At 43.2% G+C, this 16,645-nt stretch overlaps 1 protein-coding gene across 1 annotated transcript in view; it reads right to left on the reverse strand.

Moving 5' to 3' along the window:
- RTN1 (reticulon 1) overlaps positions 1–15,828 on the reverse strand; it is a 216,160-nt gene extending 200,332 nt beyond the window's left edge. The window contains exon 1 of the mRNA XM_046647531.1: positions 15,553–15,828. Within this exon, the coding sequence (XP_046503487.1) occupies positions 15,553–15,793 (241 nt within the window). The 5' untranslated portion in view covers positions 15,794–15,828. The remainder of the gene's footprint in view (positions 1–15,552) is intronic.
- Between the last annotated feature and the right edge of the window lie 817 nt (positions 15,829–16,645).

Below are 16,645 nucleotides of genomic sequence, written 5' to 3' on the forward strand. Positions count from 1 at the left end.
AAGTTACATTTTCACAGGAAGCATCCTCCTTTCACTTTGATGATGTGTTCATAAATAAATAAAAGTAGCATAGATTTTTTTAAATATCATATGCACATTTTACATAACATTGAGAAAACGCTAATTATTCACATCACAGAATATTTATTTATTTAGTGGGACTTTAGATGACTGATGGGGATTATTAGAAGGAGAATTAACATCTTCGCCTACCCCCACCCCAAGCATCTCCATAATAACAGCAAAGGAATGTTGCCTAAAGTAACAACTGCTTCCAAAAACTTCAGCAATGACTAAAGTGTACATAGAGGTGCACCGTGTACACAGAAGCAGTGAACAGACAAATGATGCATCATTTATCTGGACACTGAAGGTTCACATGGACCCACCATTTAGCCCTTGCCGCAGAGGGTGAGATCAGCTACTGGCCATTGGAAGAGCTGAGACTGGAATCCAGTGTGGCTTCTCCAAGTCCATACTCTCTCTCCCACTTCACCATAGCCAGTTTGGAAAGAGCATGGCTCAGTAACCCTTGAGAGCCACAAATTCAGTTATGATACATTCTTGAAACTAACAAACAGCATTTATGGAATGCAGACTTTTTCCTTAATTTAGGTTGCTCTTCCTGGTACTCTGACTACATTGTTATTTTACTGCATTTATTTTCATATTCCAGTTATGTATTTAAGTGTCACCTATTCAACTACATACTGTGTGCATGTAAGTGCTTAATAAATATTTGCTGAATAAATGGATGATTCAGTCAGATTTTATTGAACCATGAAACTATTGCCCATGTTTATACAGTGATCTACATGAAAGTATCTGGAATTATTGATTTCTAAGAGTTAGAAAGTTATTTAATTCCTCCATCCATAAGAGGCCTCTGAAGAATCCCAGAATTTGTGTGCACGATGGTGTTTGTTAAGTGCATTTTCCTGGGCAGAGATTCCAAAGCTCTCAACAGATTCCCCAGTGGGGTTGGGGGGGGGGGGGGGGCACGTGGTTCTGTGATTCTGAAAAGATAAAAAATTACTAATCTAATGGATCCTCTCTATTATATCCCCTCTGTCATATAAATGACCAGCCCAACTATGCTTACCCACCTCCACTGACTGGAAACTCACCACCCTATGAGGCAGTCCAGGCTATTTTCCTATTTGACAGCTTAACTTCTGATTGACCACAGCTCCATCCTCCAGAGTCACACAGAACATATCCGGTCACTATGTCACTTGATAGCCCTTCATGTATTTTTAAACAGCTGTCATAGCCTCCTATCTTCTCTTGTGCAGGCGGTAAATCCTCCGTTCTTTCAACCAGAGTCAAGGTTTCTGCTACCATCTCCACCCTGGAGCTCTCAGTGCCCCCAGGACTCTGCCCGAGCCCACATGTGCTCCACCCTCCCGGAGCCAAGCACGATTCAGTCTTCATTCAGGGAATCTTGAGTTAATGAGACTATTTCAGCACGTCGGGTGCAGCTGCTTCACCCCACTGACTGAGAGTTAACTTATAGTTAACTAAAACTCCTATATTTTTTTCTTTATATGTGTTGCAGTTTTACCATAATCCTCCCATTCTGTTCATGCAGTCAGTTTGAGGGTCCTATTGCAAGATTTTACAATTCTCCCTGTCAAATGTCCACTTTTTAAGTATAACTATTTCTTTCAGCTGAGGTTCCTAAGGATTCTCAAGTTCCCTCATTCCAAGTGTTAGCTACTGTCCCCCTCACCGAGCTTCTCTCTCTCAGTCTAGTTCAGACAGGTTTTCATACAGGTTAATGCCTTAGAAGCATGCAACTTTCACTACACAGACCATAAAAGTGAGGTTGCACAAGCCTAAAATAGGCAACAGGGTGCGGTAATTAACAGCACAGGCTCTAGAGCCAGACTGCTGAGGTTCAAATCTTGGTGCTGCCACTTACTGCATGACCTCAGGCAACTCACTTAACCTCTATCTCGGTTTACTCATCTGTAAAATGGGATAAATAACTCCATCTGCTTCACTGGGTGGTTATAACAACTAACTGTAAAGAGCTCAGAACACATTGTAAGTGCTATATAAGAGCTTGTTAAATAAATAATTTAGCTTATATGTGCACATATTTATTTATCTAAGCACTAGAGGGTCAGAAATCAGTGAGTATTATAAACGTGGAAAATAGCTCAGGGACTTAAAGCAGTGCTATTCGGTTATTCTCCCTGAAGCCCACATCTGGACCAACATAGTTAAGATTTTATGCATTTAGCAAACATGACATACACACCTCTCAGCCTGTCTTCACTGTGCTCTGTTAACATGAACACAGTGAACATTCGAGAAAGGGAACGAGTCCCGGTAAATATTTCTGTGCTGCAGAGTGGAAGGGTTTTACAACTTACTCACCTTTTTTTTCAGTCTACTTTCTCTCTGCTGTTCATATTGGTCATTTCTATTGTTTACCTTCAAGTTCACTGATTCTTTCTTCTCTCTTTTCCATTCTGCTGTTGAGCTCATCCACTGAGGTGTTTTTCCCCCAATTCTTTCTGTTAGTGTATTTGTCAGTTCTAAAATTTCCCTTTGGTTCTTCATTACATCTTCTATTTCTTTGTTGGACTTTCTATTTTATTACTTGTTTCAAATGTGTTCTTAATTTCTCAATGAAGAATTTTTTTCTTTAAAATCCTTATCAGACAATTCCAACATCTATGTGATCTTGGTATTCATTGTCCTGTCATTCAAATTCAGATCTTCCTGGTTCTTGGTATGACAACTGATTTTCAGGTGAAACCTGGACATTTAGGGTATTATGTTATGAGACTATGGATCTTATTTAAATGCCACACTAACAGGGAAGAAGGGCGCTGCCTTATTACTGTCAGGGGGAGGTGGAAATCCAGGTTCTCCCCTCAGTCTCATTGCCGTTGAGCAGTGTTAACCCTCCTGCCTCTCCACTAGGCTTCCTCTGACTCCATCCACACAGCTGGCAGGCGCATTAGGTGCCAAAGCCTTGCTGGGTGGAGGTGGAAGTCCAGACTTCCCACATGGTTTCCACTGGCACTGGGATTGCTGGGGGGCACTTTGTTGGGGTTCCTCTTATAGCCTCACAAGGGTGGAAGTCTAGGCTCCCCACTCGACTTTTGCTGGTGGGGGTGGGGCAGAGTTTCTTTCGTGGTATTTGGCTGGAGCAGAGCACTTATTGTCTAAAAGCTTTCTGTCTTGCTAGGCTGTTCCTTTCCTTGTCCTTTGGTGAGAGAGAGCAGGCTTTCTTGTGGGTACTTTTTGTCTGTGCCAATTGGTGTTTCACGGTTGCTGGCTTCTCCAACACCCAGTCTGAGCTATATGAGGCAAAAGGAAAACCCAGAGAGCCCACCGCCACATCCTTCCTCAGGTCCCAGGGTCCATAGTAAGTCTGGCTTCTTCTCTCCACCTTTCAGAGTCTTTATGTTTATTTTATGTATAATGTCTCGGAGTTTTAGCTATCCTTAGCAGGAGAGATGAAGACAAGTATATTTACTCCATCTCTCCAGAAGCAATGATCTATTTGTGGAAGACTTTAAGCTACAGAGCTATAATACTAGCCTGCAGATACCCACTAGCCCACAGGGCCAGCTGATTTAGTCTTGCCCTGGGGTGTGGGGGGTGGAGCTGGCTTTCACTGTGATGTCCTCTCTACTGAGAGAAGCAGCCTCTTCCAGAGCAACTCCCACACACACCTAGGATAGCTTCCTATGTTTACTGCCCTTCCACCGAGCAGGAAAATCAGAATAGACACCATCTGCTGTCTTCTCTCACTCCAGCTGGCCCCCCAGGCACACCTCAGCCCTGCTCCAGTCACAGATCACTCGTTAGGACACGAGGAATGGAGTGGGTCACCACACCAACTGCACTCCACGTAGCCAAAATGTCTTCCAGTGTGGATGGCCAGAGCCAGCTTCTCACCATCCCCATTCTTCCTCGCTTTCCTGCCACTCTCCACTGATGTTTGGCTGAGGTGCAGCCAAGCACAGCCAGCATTTTCTATTAACATACCTAAGGCTGAGGTAGCATGAGTTTTTCTCCATCTTTGTTCTCCTAGGCCTCTCTTCTGTATCTGACAGTGCTAACTGGGCTTTCTATTAATAGTACCTCACAAATATATTGTTATTTGCAATTTTTTAATGACTTTTTTTTGGTGAGGAAGATTGGCCCTGAGCTAACATCTGTTGCCAATCTTCCTCTTCTTTTTTCTCCCCAAAGTCCCAGTACATAGTTGTATATCCTAGTTTTAAGCTCTTCTAGTTCTTCTATGTGGGATGCTGCCACAGCATGGCTTGACGAGCAGTGTGTAGGTCTGCACCCAGGATCCAAATCGGTGAACCCTGGGCCACCAAAGCAGAGTGTGCAAACTTAACCACTACACCACCAGGCCGGCCCCTATCATTTGAAATTTGTATGACCTCCTCATGTTTTCTCTGTGTATCTTCACAACAGCTCTGTAAGATAGCTAGGACAACAGTATCATGTCCATTTTATATGTGACGAAACTGAGACATAAAGCAGATTTGCTCACATTGACATGATATTAGGTACTAAAGCCAAGATTAGATAAACCTGCTTTCTCAGTCAGAGCTCATTCCATACCATGCCATCTGAGATCCCGTGAAACTATAACAATGGCAGAGTTACCATTTGATTGCCAGGCTATATAACACCTAGTACCATACATCCATACTGTGGGATCTGAGGCTCAGGAAGGTTCAATAATTTGCCTAAAGCCACTCAGCTTTGTTCTTGACCCTTTGTTCTTCTGATACAACATAATCTCTTCTAGAAAACTAATTTATCTATGATTTCTCTTCTAATTTTCTAAATCTGTATCAAGAATCCTGTTTTCATCTCCAAAATCCATTCATTTATCTATGGTGCCAATTGGAGATTTCCACTCCAATAGCTTTTCATCACATCAAGCCCCAAATGACTAAAAATGAATTTATTATCCTCACTTCGCATCAGTTCCCCCTCCCATCTCTCTATAGAACCAAAATTCTCCCAGCCATTGGGGCACAGAACTTTAGAGTTGATTCCTTCCTTCCTGCATCCCCCATCTCCTGTCAGTCACAAAGCCTTATTGAATGTTTGTGTGAAGCCACTCATCTTTCTTCCTCTTTCTTCCCACGTACTTTCCTCTTTCTGCCCATGGCTATTTATGCAAGGCACTGAAACTGATGTTATTGGGTCAGCCTTCTGTCAGCAAACATGCAGGTTTCAGGATCATCCCTACTGAGTTCATCTTCTATGCCACTGTCAGACTGGACTAATCTTCCTTAACACAGCTTTATAATATTAATTCCCCCACATAAAAACCTTCAAAGGGCCTAGAATCCATATAAAAGGAGTCTAGAGTCCCATGAGGAGCTTTCAAGGCCCCTGGAACCTGTCTCCCCTCACCTGGCTGGGCAGGTTAAAGCAGCCTAGTCATTGCGATCTCCACATCATCACTCACGTTTCTCCCCTCACCTAAACTGCCTTTCTGCTCACTTCTGCTTATCCTTCTTCTATCTATCCTTTAGGCATAAGCCTTTAGGTGGCACTCCACCTCTTTCGAGAGACCAGGTACTCTGAACCCATAAAATCACGAAATTCCTGCAGGGCTTGCTTATAGCTTCTCTCATCCATCCAAGCACCAAGCTGTACTCTGACTTGAGTTGTTTACCTTTGTATTGCGTGAGTTAGTCACATCTCCATCTAGACAGCAAGCTGGGAGGAAATGGAGGAGAGAGGACACAGCTCATGGTCCTCTATCCCTCACAGCTCCTGGCAAAACGCTGAGCATAAGGAGGAGATTCAACAAGTCAGTGTTTCGTAAAGTTTTAACATGCATTTGGCAGGGTTATTTCCCCAGGTTGAGGTCTGTGGTCACCTCATGAGATCTTGAAGAGGTAATCTATAGACCACATTTTGAGAAGCCCTGCTTTTCAGGATCAGTTGAAAAATTCATGCCAAAGTGGACGTGACATGGATATTTTTCTTAGACTCGTCAACTAGATCAGCAATAACTTGAATACACAAAATTTTCTGTTGTCCAAGAGTTGTTTTTTAAAAATGAATGAAGATATGCTATGCATAAAACAAAGTTCTAGATGTTTTGAAGGATGTGAGATAGTCAACAAATTCCCCACATTCAGGAAGCAAGAATTTTCTTTATACCTGGTTTTATAATAATCTCATGCAGTAGATGAATTACAAAATCCATTTGGGGATTGGACATGGAAGTTAGACTGCAGAACTGGTCCAGCTAAAAATGTAATTCATTAGGCAACCCAGAAAACATGGCTTTACAATGAATAATTTAACATAAATATACATATAGTGAGGCAGAGGACTAAGGAGAGAATCATATGATGATGTAGCATTACAGAATGAGTTAATGAGTTAAACATTTTAGAATATATTGAGTACGTATGGAATTAGATACGGCAGTAAAAATTAAAAGATAGTTCAGGAAAAAGGATATAATAAAAGAGATGCTTACAGATATCATGTTTCACATTTAGGTTAATAACCCAAAACTAGCTTAAATTGTATAGTTCTTAAGAAGCGAGTGTGTTACATTAAGAAGTTTTTCTCGACAATGGAGATCTAGAGAAGAATTTAAAGCAGGACACGATTTTGTGGAGAGTGCCTTTTAGGAAGTCAATTTAAGTTAGCTGCGGTTTTGTGATGAATGCTGTTTCTGGTTTTATTTGTGTGCTGTTCACTTTTGAGAAATATGCCCACGTTAAACAGCCACAGTGTAAAGTTGAGTATCGTTTTCCTTTAGGGACATTTAAAGATCTCGGTAACAATTAACACTTTCCTTTCTAAGTTTCCCCCAGTAAACAGCAACCTCGCTTTTGTTTGAATATCAGTAACTGGGAGGCAATCTCTCTCTTGTCTGGGCAGTTCTAATTATTAGAACTTGCTCCTCCTTTAGGTAGAAATCTGCTTCTCTGATTTGCCCAGCATTCCCCCTTCTGCCCTGTGAAAGCACCTGGGTCAAGTTACCTTTCTTTGCTTCATAAGAGTGCTTCTCGTATTTGAATTTAATTTTCAGATTTCTTTTAATTTTTCTTTTCTTCTGACTAAAAATTCTTAATTTCTTCAAAGATTTCTCAAATGGCTTTTTTTCTAGGTGCCTCACCATTCTGGTCACCCTTTTCTCGTCATTCTGTAGCTCACTGATGTCTCTCAAAGCATGGTACCCACCGTGTAGTAGAAGACTCTGAATGTGGCCTGCCTAGAACAGAATCTAGGTAACTGTTACTTCAGATGATATGTACCCAAGGCTTTCTATTAATACTACCTAAAATTACATAAGCTATTCTAGTAATTCCACCATACCCCTAGCTCATATTTAGTTAATTACAACCCTCAAAGTTCCCATCCCCCACAATGAACTATTTTAAGTTGCATCTCCTACGTTCTGTACATATTAAATAGAGTTTGTGGAACCTATAGTCAGGACTTTATATTTATAATACCACAGGTCACTGTTCTTCCCTCCCCTCTAAGAACCCCTAGCTTTGAAGCCAAGGCCACTGTTTCCTTCCCTAAAGATACCAGCACCTGGTTCACTGCCACTCTCCAATCTCTGTTATGGCTCTTTCTGGTTTCAGTAATCACATAGGTGATGAGCTCACTCCTGGCCTTGCCATTCTTCTGGCCTCCACTCCTTCAGTGACCTTGTCCTGCATTCCATCTTGTCTCCCACTCCCCTCAACACCTGTACTCCCTCCTTCATCTTTGTCTCAAACACCCACTCTAGTATCACCACCTCGCATCCTCCCAGCTCCCTTACTCAAGCACCCCTGCTCCGGCTGATCTTCAATGCCTCCAGTACATACAACCCACTGTAAGTATCGTCTTTTCACTGTGCTTCATCCTTCCCCCCTCCCCAGATTCCATGGTCCGTCAGTATTCTCACTGTCTTGCACACGTCCTCAATTCCACTGCCCCTCTCTTCTTGTCATGCTCACTGGGAAACAAAAACAAAAACCAACCCAACCATCCACTTACTCCAAATCAACACTAGGCAGCTGAACTCAACTGAAAAAAAAGAGACATATATGATAACTGGTCTTGCTTTAAGCTCATAACCACCAACTCCAAGTGAGCCCTAGAACTGCTCAGAATTCCTACAATTTTCCCTAGTCCTTTCACTCTCCCCTTATCCTAAGTAACAATTTTATACCTTCTCCCCTCCTCTCAAACTTCCAACTTCACTCTGCTATTCACTCTGCTGTTGACCTTGCTTCCTATTTCACTGAACCTGTTCTTGGCCCCACTTCTGCACCTGTGCCCCACTCTGTCTTTCCTCCAGTTATATCCATGAACTGCCCTTATGTCTGTAACATCAACCCTCCACTGTGCCCTGGGTCCATTTCCCCTCACCTATTCAGGGACGTAATTGCAAGAAACTCCCCCTCTCTCTCCTGCACCATCCGTCTTTCCATTCCTCCTGAATCATTTGTATCATCTTACAAATATGCTTTAATATCCCCCATAGTAAAAAAAAAAATAAACAAAACTTTCCCTTCTCTTGATCCCCGAGATAGTTACCTCTTATATTTCTAGTTTCCTTTATGGCACAAGTCTTCGAAAGAGTCACGTCTATCGATGTCATCTCATTTTCTCCTCTCATTTTCTCTAAAAACCATTCCAACCGAAGTCTCTTCCAACACTTCACAACAAAGCAGCCTCATCAAATTCATGACTTCCTCACTGTCAAATCCAATGCCTGATTCTCAGGCCTCATCTTACCCAACCTACAAGCAGCATTTGACAGAGTCCATCATTCCATCCCTCAACATACATTTCTCCTGCCTTCTAGAATCTCACTTTTTCAGTTCTCCTTCTACTTCACTAAGCCACCTTTACTCGTTTTCCTTTGTGGACCTCTGAATATTTGAGTGTCCCAGGACTCCTTGGCCTCTTCACTATCAAAATTCAATCCCTTGGTGACCTCGTCTCTACGCCAACTCCCAAATTTATATATCCAGAACAGACCACTCCCACCCCTGACCTCTACACTCCCTACCTGACATCTCTGCTTGGATATCCAACAGGCATTTCAAATTAACATTTGCAAAACCAAATTCCTGGCCTTTCCCTAAAACCTGCTCCTCCCAAAGTCTTCCCAATCCCAGCTAATAGCAACTCCATTTTTGCATTTGTCCAAGCCAAAAACGGCGTTATCTTTGACTCTTTTCTCTCACACCCCATACACAATCCATTAGGATACACTGTTAGCTTTGCATTCAGAATCTATCTATAATCCAATCACATTTCACCTCCTCCAATGCTATCACCGCAGTACAAGCCACTGTCATCTCTTGCTTGGATTATTGTAATAGCCTCCTAGCTGGTCATTCTTGCTCCACATCCCATAATACCTCTCCCATGTTAGAGTCTCAACACAGTGCAGAGTGATCCATTAAACTCAACTTAAAACGTAGCTCTAAACATGCTCCTCCCTCACTGTAAACCTTCCGGTGGCTCCCCTTACACTCCGAGTAGTATCCTAAGCTCTTCCAATGGCCTATAGGACCTAATCTGCCCATCACCCCTCATCCCGCATTCTGAGCCTTTCTTCTACCACTGTCACCTTGCTCACTCCACTTCAGTGACCCCCTGCTGTTCCAGGGAGCATGCTCACCCAGGGCCTTTGCACAGGCTGTTTCTTCTGCCTAAAATGATCTTCTCCGAGGCATCTATCGGCATGATTCACTCTGTCACTTTCTTCGAGTCTCTGCTTTAATGCCACCTTGTCAAGGAGGCCTTCTTTGACTATCACTCCACTACTGTTTAAACTTTCTCCATAGAACTTATCAGCCCTTGACATATATTTTGGGTTCTCTGTCTCCCCTCCCTCTTCTCCCCTTCCCTCCCTAAACACACACACACACAGAGGACATACACTTTATGGGAGACAAACTTTCATCTATCCTTTTCTCTACTGTATCCTTAGTGCTTAGAACAATGCGTAGCATACAGCAGGGGTTCAATAAATGACAGTATAATCATGAATGAATTAAACAACACTGTCTTGCTGAAACTGATAACAATGGCTGCCTCTGGAGAGGGAAAATGGTTGGCTGGGAGATAGAGCGTGAAGAAGACTTCCTTTTCTCTGTATACTCTTTTCTACTGTTTAAATTTTAATATCATGTGCATATATTTCCTACGCCAAAAAAGAATTTTAAAAACTAAGGGCAAAAAATGATTTTAATTAAAAGAGTTTGCCTTGGGGTAAATATTAAAATCAAGACTTTTTAATAGCAGTGCTACCCTATAGCACATCAACTATCCTCTGAAACTTTGTGCCATTTGCAAAATTAAAGAGCATGCTTTTATGGCTTTACGTAAGTTGAGTGTTTTGTAGAGTTCTTAGGCATAGTAAGTGTTGTATGTGTGCTGGTGATTCAGAATCTGAAAAAAAAAATTCTGGTTTATGGGACTATTTTTAAGCGAACCAATGGGAATTTCCGGTGATCAACATATTTATTCTTTTCTAAGGGTTGATCAATATTTGGCATAATAATGCATTCTTAGATTCTACCAGCAATAAGTATCAAATATATTGGCTTATAAGTTTTAAGAATCCATCATTTCTTCCTTTTTGAAAATCACTTCCCCACTTCAACTTTCCTAGCATTAGCCTTATTCTCAAAATATACTAGGAATGACTTTAAAACTGCTCAGCACGCTCATTCAATACCATGAGATGTAAAGTAGTTGGCTCTGAAGGGCCAAACTCATCAAAGCAATGAGACAGGAGTTTGCCTTCTGTTCACTTATCCCGGGCTTCCAGTCTCTCTTTGTGTATATTTCAGATTTTCTAACTTAAGAATCACTGTGCATTTTAAATAATACAGATTAAATATGAATTGCGAAGCTTTTCCTTTCTTTTTTCATATACTCTTACTACAGCATCTTCCACAAGCAGTGGACCACTCCAGTTTACGCTCTTCTCATGTTCTTTTTGGCCTCAAATATTATTTATACAAACAAAACTGGTTTTTTTCTTTTATTTTTTTGGCCATGTTCTTTACAACAACTTTAGTGGAGGACATTCCTATGTGGATATATTAGTCTCTTGAAATAGGTTTTTTATTTTCTGCCCTCTATATTTTACAGTGCCTTTTTCAAAGCTCCCTAGTCACCACTGAAATAATTTGTTTCAATTTTAAAATAAAAGCACAGCTAACTAATCCAGAGATTTTTGGATTCTTCTATGAAGAAGACAGAATTAGATACATAGATTGATTGATTGATTGATTTTCCCCCAGCGATGAAGTCTCAGCAAGCTGTGCTCATATTTATTTATCCTGTGTTGACCTCAGAAAACTAACTCATGCCCTTGTGACCATGTGGTTAGATTATCATAATGCCCTTCTAGTCAAGCTTCCAGCATTGATTTGAGAATGAGGAAAATGAAAAATGACACAAAAGGAACTGTTTAACTAAACTAAATACTAACATGAGACAGAAATGTGCACATGTTCTAGAAAACCACAACCTGTGTTTAGCACAGATCCCTACACAAAGGATGCATTCAATAAATGTTTACGAAATTGAATTGACCCACAATGATTTCTCACTTTCCAGATAATAAAAACTTTCCATAATCCATGCTATCCAGGTTAGACAGTATAATGAACAAGATAATCCACAACTCTTCTCCAAACCCTCAGAATCAGAAGAAGATGAACAACCCAGAAAAGAGATGAGGGGAGGAAGGCCTATGGTGTATTTGAGGGGTAAGGAGCAGGATGGGTTTCCTGGAACAATGAGCTCATGAAGAGGAAGTTATGCTGAAAGCCCTGAGAAAATTTATTTATCAGTGTATTTTTAGGGTATGTAAGTGTTTCTAAATTTTAATTTAACCTAATTTCAATTTCCTATACGAAAGGACGTTTACCATACTTTCTGCCAGAAATGTTATTGATTGTATCCAGAGGCTATGTCAAGAGAAATAAATTGCACTAGAAACTCTTTTACTCTCCTTATACATTCTGTAAAATATCATAAAAGCAAGTGTAGTGTTCTTTTCCATATCAATAGAACTATAGCTTTCTCAAAAGATGAAAGAAAACTGAAAATTTAAATTTATATCTTCTGAAGGGGATTACTGGGATTGACTCCAAATAAAAGAATGTACACACATCTATCAAACACGTCCACGAGGGCAGACAGTCACTCCAGCCTCCACATCAATTTCAGAAGATGATTGGTAATGTGTGTGGCATAATTTATTATATAAACAGAGTAAACACAGGATATATATATATATATACATTCTGAAAGCTATTTAAATCTTGATAGACTAAGAATAGATTTCCAACAGAGTATCACATTCAGCATTTGAAAAATGTAAATTAATGAGCACTATAGTCCAAGGAAATTGGGGAAATCTCTCTTTTTGGCAATCATCTAGAAATTTAAGTCAAATTATCTATAGATCAATATTACTAAAGCAAATCACACTGGACTGATTTCTCCAGACCCTTCTCCATTCTGTTCTTCATTTTGCCTCCCACGCGTGAAACAGTCAATGAGTTAACTTCCAAAGTGACCAATGAGTTAACTTCTTACCACTGCATTTTGTTCAAATGTTCTATTTTAAATTCTTCCTTTAAACAAAGGGCCATTCTTCTATCCTTGTGTTACTGTATGCTCCTTCTGAATAGTTTCCAGGAATAAAATAACTGATGGTAAAAAAAACAAAACAGTTGCTCTTACCATCCTTAGTATAAAGTTATCAGATGATGGCACTGATTCCTGATCAACAACGCTAACATGTTGTAGGGTACACATGGTGTATTAAATGTTCCCTTGGCAACAGACATCATTTGACACGCCCATTATCAATTTCAGACATGAAAAATCACAGCTGTAGAAGACGCCGTTATTTTTTAAGAATATTTTCAACCCACAAAAGGGACAGAAGCAATGAGAATACTTGAAAATACAGTACTGATGGAGTTTCAGAGTGCAGCTCTAATGATGCTTAAACACGTATCCTTTTGCAGGACATTACTGAGAAATATTTTTGGAAATGCTTCTTTAGGAACTTTAATTACTATCAATGTATAAAAATAAATAACATAATTTCTGTCCAGACACTTGATTGGTGGTGTTTTTCAAAAAAAAAAACAGTTTCTAAACCATCAGTAACAGTCTTACATTTTATAATTCCATCCGGAAAAGAAACAAAATCTGTTCACAGCGCATCACACTCAAAGTCTCAGTTACTTCTTAGTTTGATTTGAGCCCCAAAGAGCACCATTCTTTTAAAAAGGTGTGCTTAATATGCTTCCTCTGGATTTTGTCTTTGGTAAAGTTGAAGCTGCACCTGCCCACTTTGCTTATAGCAACAGAACTGCCAAAATAACAGGCAAGGAAGCTGGCCCGATTTTATTTAGACTTTTCAAGATCTAGTTATTTGTTTAGATATCATTTCCAGCATACGGGTCTCTTATAGCAGCCCATCCAGTCTACTAAATAAGAAACATGTAGATTTAAAACATTAAACAATCAACAACTGTATGAGAAATTCTTTCCAGCAGCAAGAATAAACTAAAAATTTTCTATTTACTACGCAAAATATGTACTCCTTTCCCCTCCCTTCATTCTCCACCTCTCCAAACTTAGCATTGTTTTTATTACTGTATTTGTTGCCTTTGATAGGAAACCCCTAATACAATCAACAAAGTAAAATATTGCTATAATAATGTTAAAAATTGCAAATGCCTACTTAGTGACAGGAGTCGTTCTAAGCATTTTATATATAGCAACCCATTTTAGTGGATAGTATGTCACTGCACATGTGGCACTGAGCTTCCCTTCTCTAGTTCACCTAACCTTGGTGACACTATTGGAAGGTGGACAATGTTTATAAAAAATAATTCACTTTGATGAGGATGCATAAATTTTCTGAACTATGAGCTTCCCTCAACAAGGAATGGCAATGGTAAACAAAAAAAAATGTGCCTTCCTTTGTTATCTTTTGCCGTCTTCCTCTGCAACTATAAAGAGTTTTGTTTTCTCTTCATTTAGATGAAGAAGTTGAAAGGGAGGCTAGGCAGCCATGCTTAGTCTTAAATCCTTCCTCCCCCCAGGATATAATCATTAATATATGACAAACGGGGTTTTCTGCTTTTGAGTCTTTCTTTTTTCTTTTTCTTTCTTTCTTTTTTTTTTTTTTTTTTTGCTGGAAGATGGTCTCCACTTTTTCCCCTCCCTCAGAATGTTGACAGGTTTTATTCAACGCATTCCCCAAATCTCCTTTCTTCAGCTCAAATCTTTTGTACTAAAGCAGAGTTAAGACTACCTAAGGCACTCCACATGACCCTTAAGAAAGGCGGTGGCTTAAGAAAACGGTTTCCCAAAATCAGCTGCCAAGGGCACGCATGTTCGTCCCGCCTCCCTTCCGCTCCCCCTGGAGCACCCACCACCCCAGACCTTTGAGGGCTGCATTTTCAAAACTACACAACTCTCATTCCACCACAGCAAAGCCTTCTCAGGGAACAACACAACACAGTACTCTCTAACCCACTCTCTGGAAACACAGCGCTACCCAGGTCGTCAGCCCCTCCCAAAGCTCCCCTCCTGCATCCTCTGGCCAGGATACTCCAGGGTCCCTGGTCCCCGTTGGGCACCCGCGAGCTCCGGCTCGGAAGAGGGAGTCAGGCGAAGCGAGGCCGAACCTAGGGCAATTTCCAAATGCCTGGGCGGGTCCAGACTGGTAGTAAACTGTGCCTCCTACGCTCACCACCACTCAAGCCCTCTAACACCGCAGCCAGGCCGGCCGCGCTTAGGGGTTCCAAGTTTCTACGCTCCCTGTAAGATGGGGGCATCCGGGCAGTTGGGAACGAAAGGTTCTTGGAGGGGGCTGCCACGACTCCCAACCCTCTTGCAATGCTGTCCCTCTTGAATTAGACACAGACACACCTTGGGATTTCTGTTTCCTGCGCAGAGAGAGGGGGAGGTGGGGAATGGGAATGGGGACTGGGAGGGAGAAGGGGTGGCGATTTGAGGAGGGAAGGGGTGAGGCAGAGTTAAACCACGTCTCTGCCCAGAACCCAGCCGGGTCTAGGGGCAGCGGGCCTGCCGGTCGCTTTGTTGTCAGCGTCCCCTGTCGCTGGCGCGCACGCTGAGCGCAAACACGCCCCAAAAAATCATCGCAACTGGCCAAGCGGGCCCTACAGCCCCCAACCCTTTGGCAGAAGGAAGAAACTTGTATACGGGCGCTCCAGCAGCCAGGTTGATGCGATTTGCCTTTGAGGACAATTTTTAAAGCCGAAATAATAATGATAATGAAATTAAAGGGTGAATAGTATTTTGTTTTCTTCCGAGCCTTTGGAAAAATAAAATTCCTGTTTTCTGCCAGTCCGCTAATATTTACAGTCGCCCAAAGCAAAGGAGGGGTGAGGTTAGTGCTCAAGTAGAGAGCGCAAGGAAGGGGCAGAGGCGAGCTGCGGAGAAGGGCACCGGCTGGGGGACTCGGGTCCCGGACGCCATTTGCGGGGCAGCGGCGCGCGCCCGCCTTACCTGTGGATGCAGTTTCCATGGCAACGGGCGGCGGCCGGGCGGGGCCCGAGCCCAGTTCCCGGGGCGCCGCTTCCCCGGCCCCGGCGCCCAACCCCCGGCCGGGCTCCCCAGCCTGCGGCGCCGGCTTGGCCCCTTTCGGCGTCACCGCTTCGTCCTCCCCCTCCCCCCGGTCCCCGAACCACTGGGACCCGGGGCCGGCCAGCGGCAGCAGCTGGTCTTGGGGATCCGGCGGCGCGGCCATGGCTGGCGGTCCCCGGGGCGCGGCGACGGCGGCGACGGCGGGACCGGGGTGCGGTGGCTGGGCGGGCGGGCGCTCCCTGCTGCTGCCCCCGCCGGGACTCGGGGCTCGGGGAGGCTGCGGTGTCAGCGCCGCCGCCGCCGCTGCTGCAACTCCGGCCGAGAGCCCGCCTGCCGCCCTCCCCGCTCCAGCTCCTCCTCCTCCCCCTCCTCTTCCTCCCGGCCCCGCCGCGGCCGCCGCCCGCGCTCCTCCTCCCGCTCCCGTCGCCGCCGCCGCCGCCGCCGCTGCTTCGCTGCTCTCGAGCCTGTTATTACGCAGGTGAAAATGGCCTGCTTGGTCTGAGTCTTCCTCGGCACGCGTCGGCCCCCGGCCTGCTAATGGCAGGCCCGGATTTAGGTGATGTGCCAAATCCACTTGAATCTTCCTCTCATTTGGGGAGGAATCAGAGGAAAGGATGAGCAGGTAGAAGCAGCCCCCAGCTGAAGCGTGACTGGTTAGACAAGCCGCCCTCCCAACTCATAAAGTTAAACCCGGACTGGTGTCCTGGGACCCGAGGCAAAGCAAGGAAGCTGGAGACCTCAAGGCTACAGTTCTGAGAGTGACCAGTATCAGGGGTGGAGGGGACATGAGTCTGTGTGGAGAAGGGTGGGAATGGGGGTCGGCAGATGGAATCTGCCAACAGGGAATCTGCAACCTCGAGGCTAAATGCTACGTCCTTGAACTGTTGTTTCCAAAACGGGGCCGAAAATAGTGGAGTACAGGAAAGAGCTATCAGGAGATCCTCTGAAAAAAGCTTACCAGACCTCAGCCCTACCAACACTGAGGGCAAATAGGATGTCACCAGGCAGGATAAAA

This window comes from Equus quagga, chromosome 20 (assembly GCF_021613505.1).
Source record: "Equus quagga isolate Etosha38 chromosome 20, UCLA_HA_Equagga_1.0, whole genome shotgun sequence".
Taxonomy (NCBI): domain Eukaryota; kingdom Metazoa; phylum Chordata; class Mammalia; order Perissodactyla; family Equidae; genus Equus; species Equus quagga.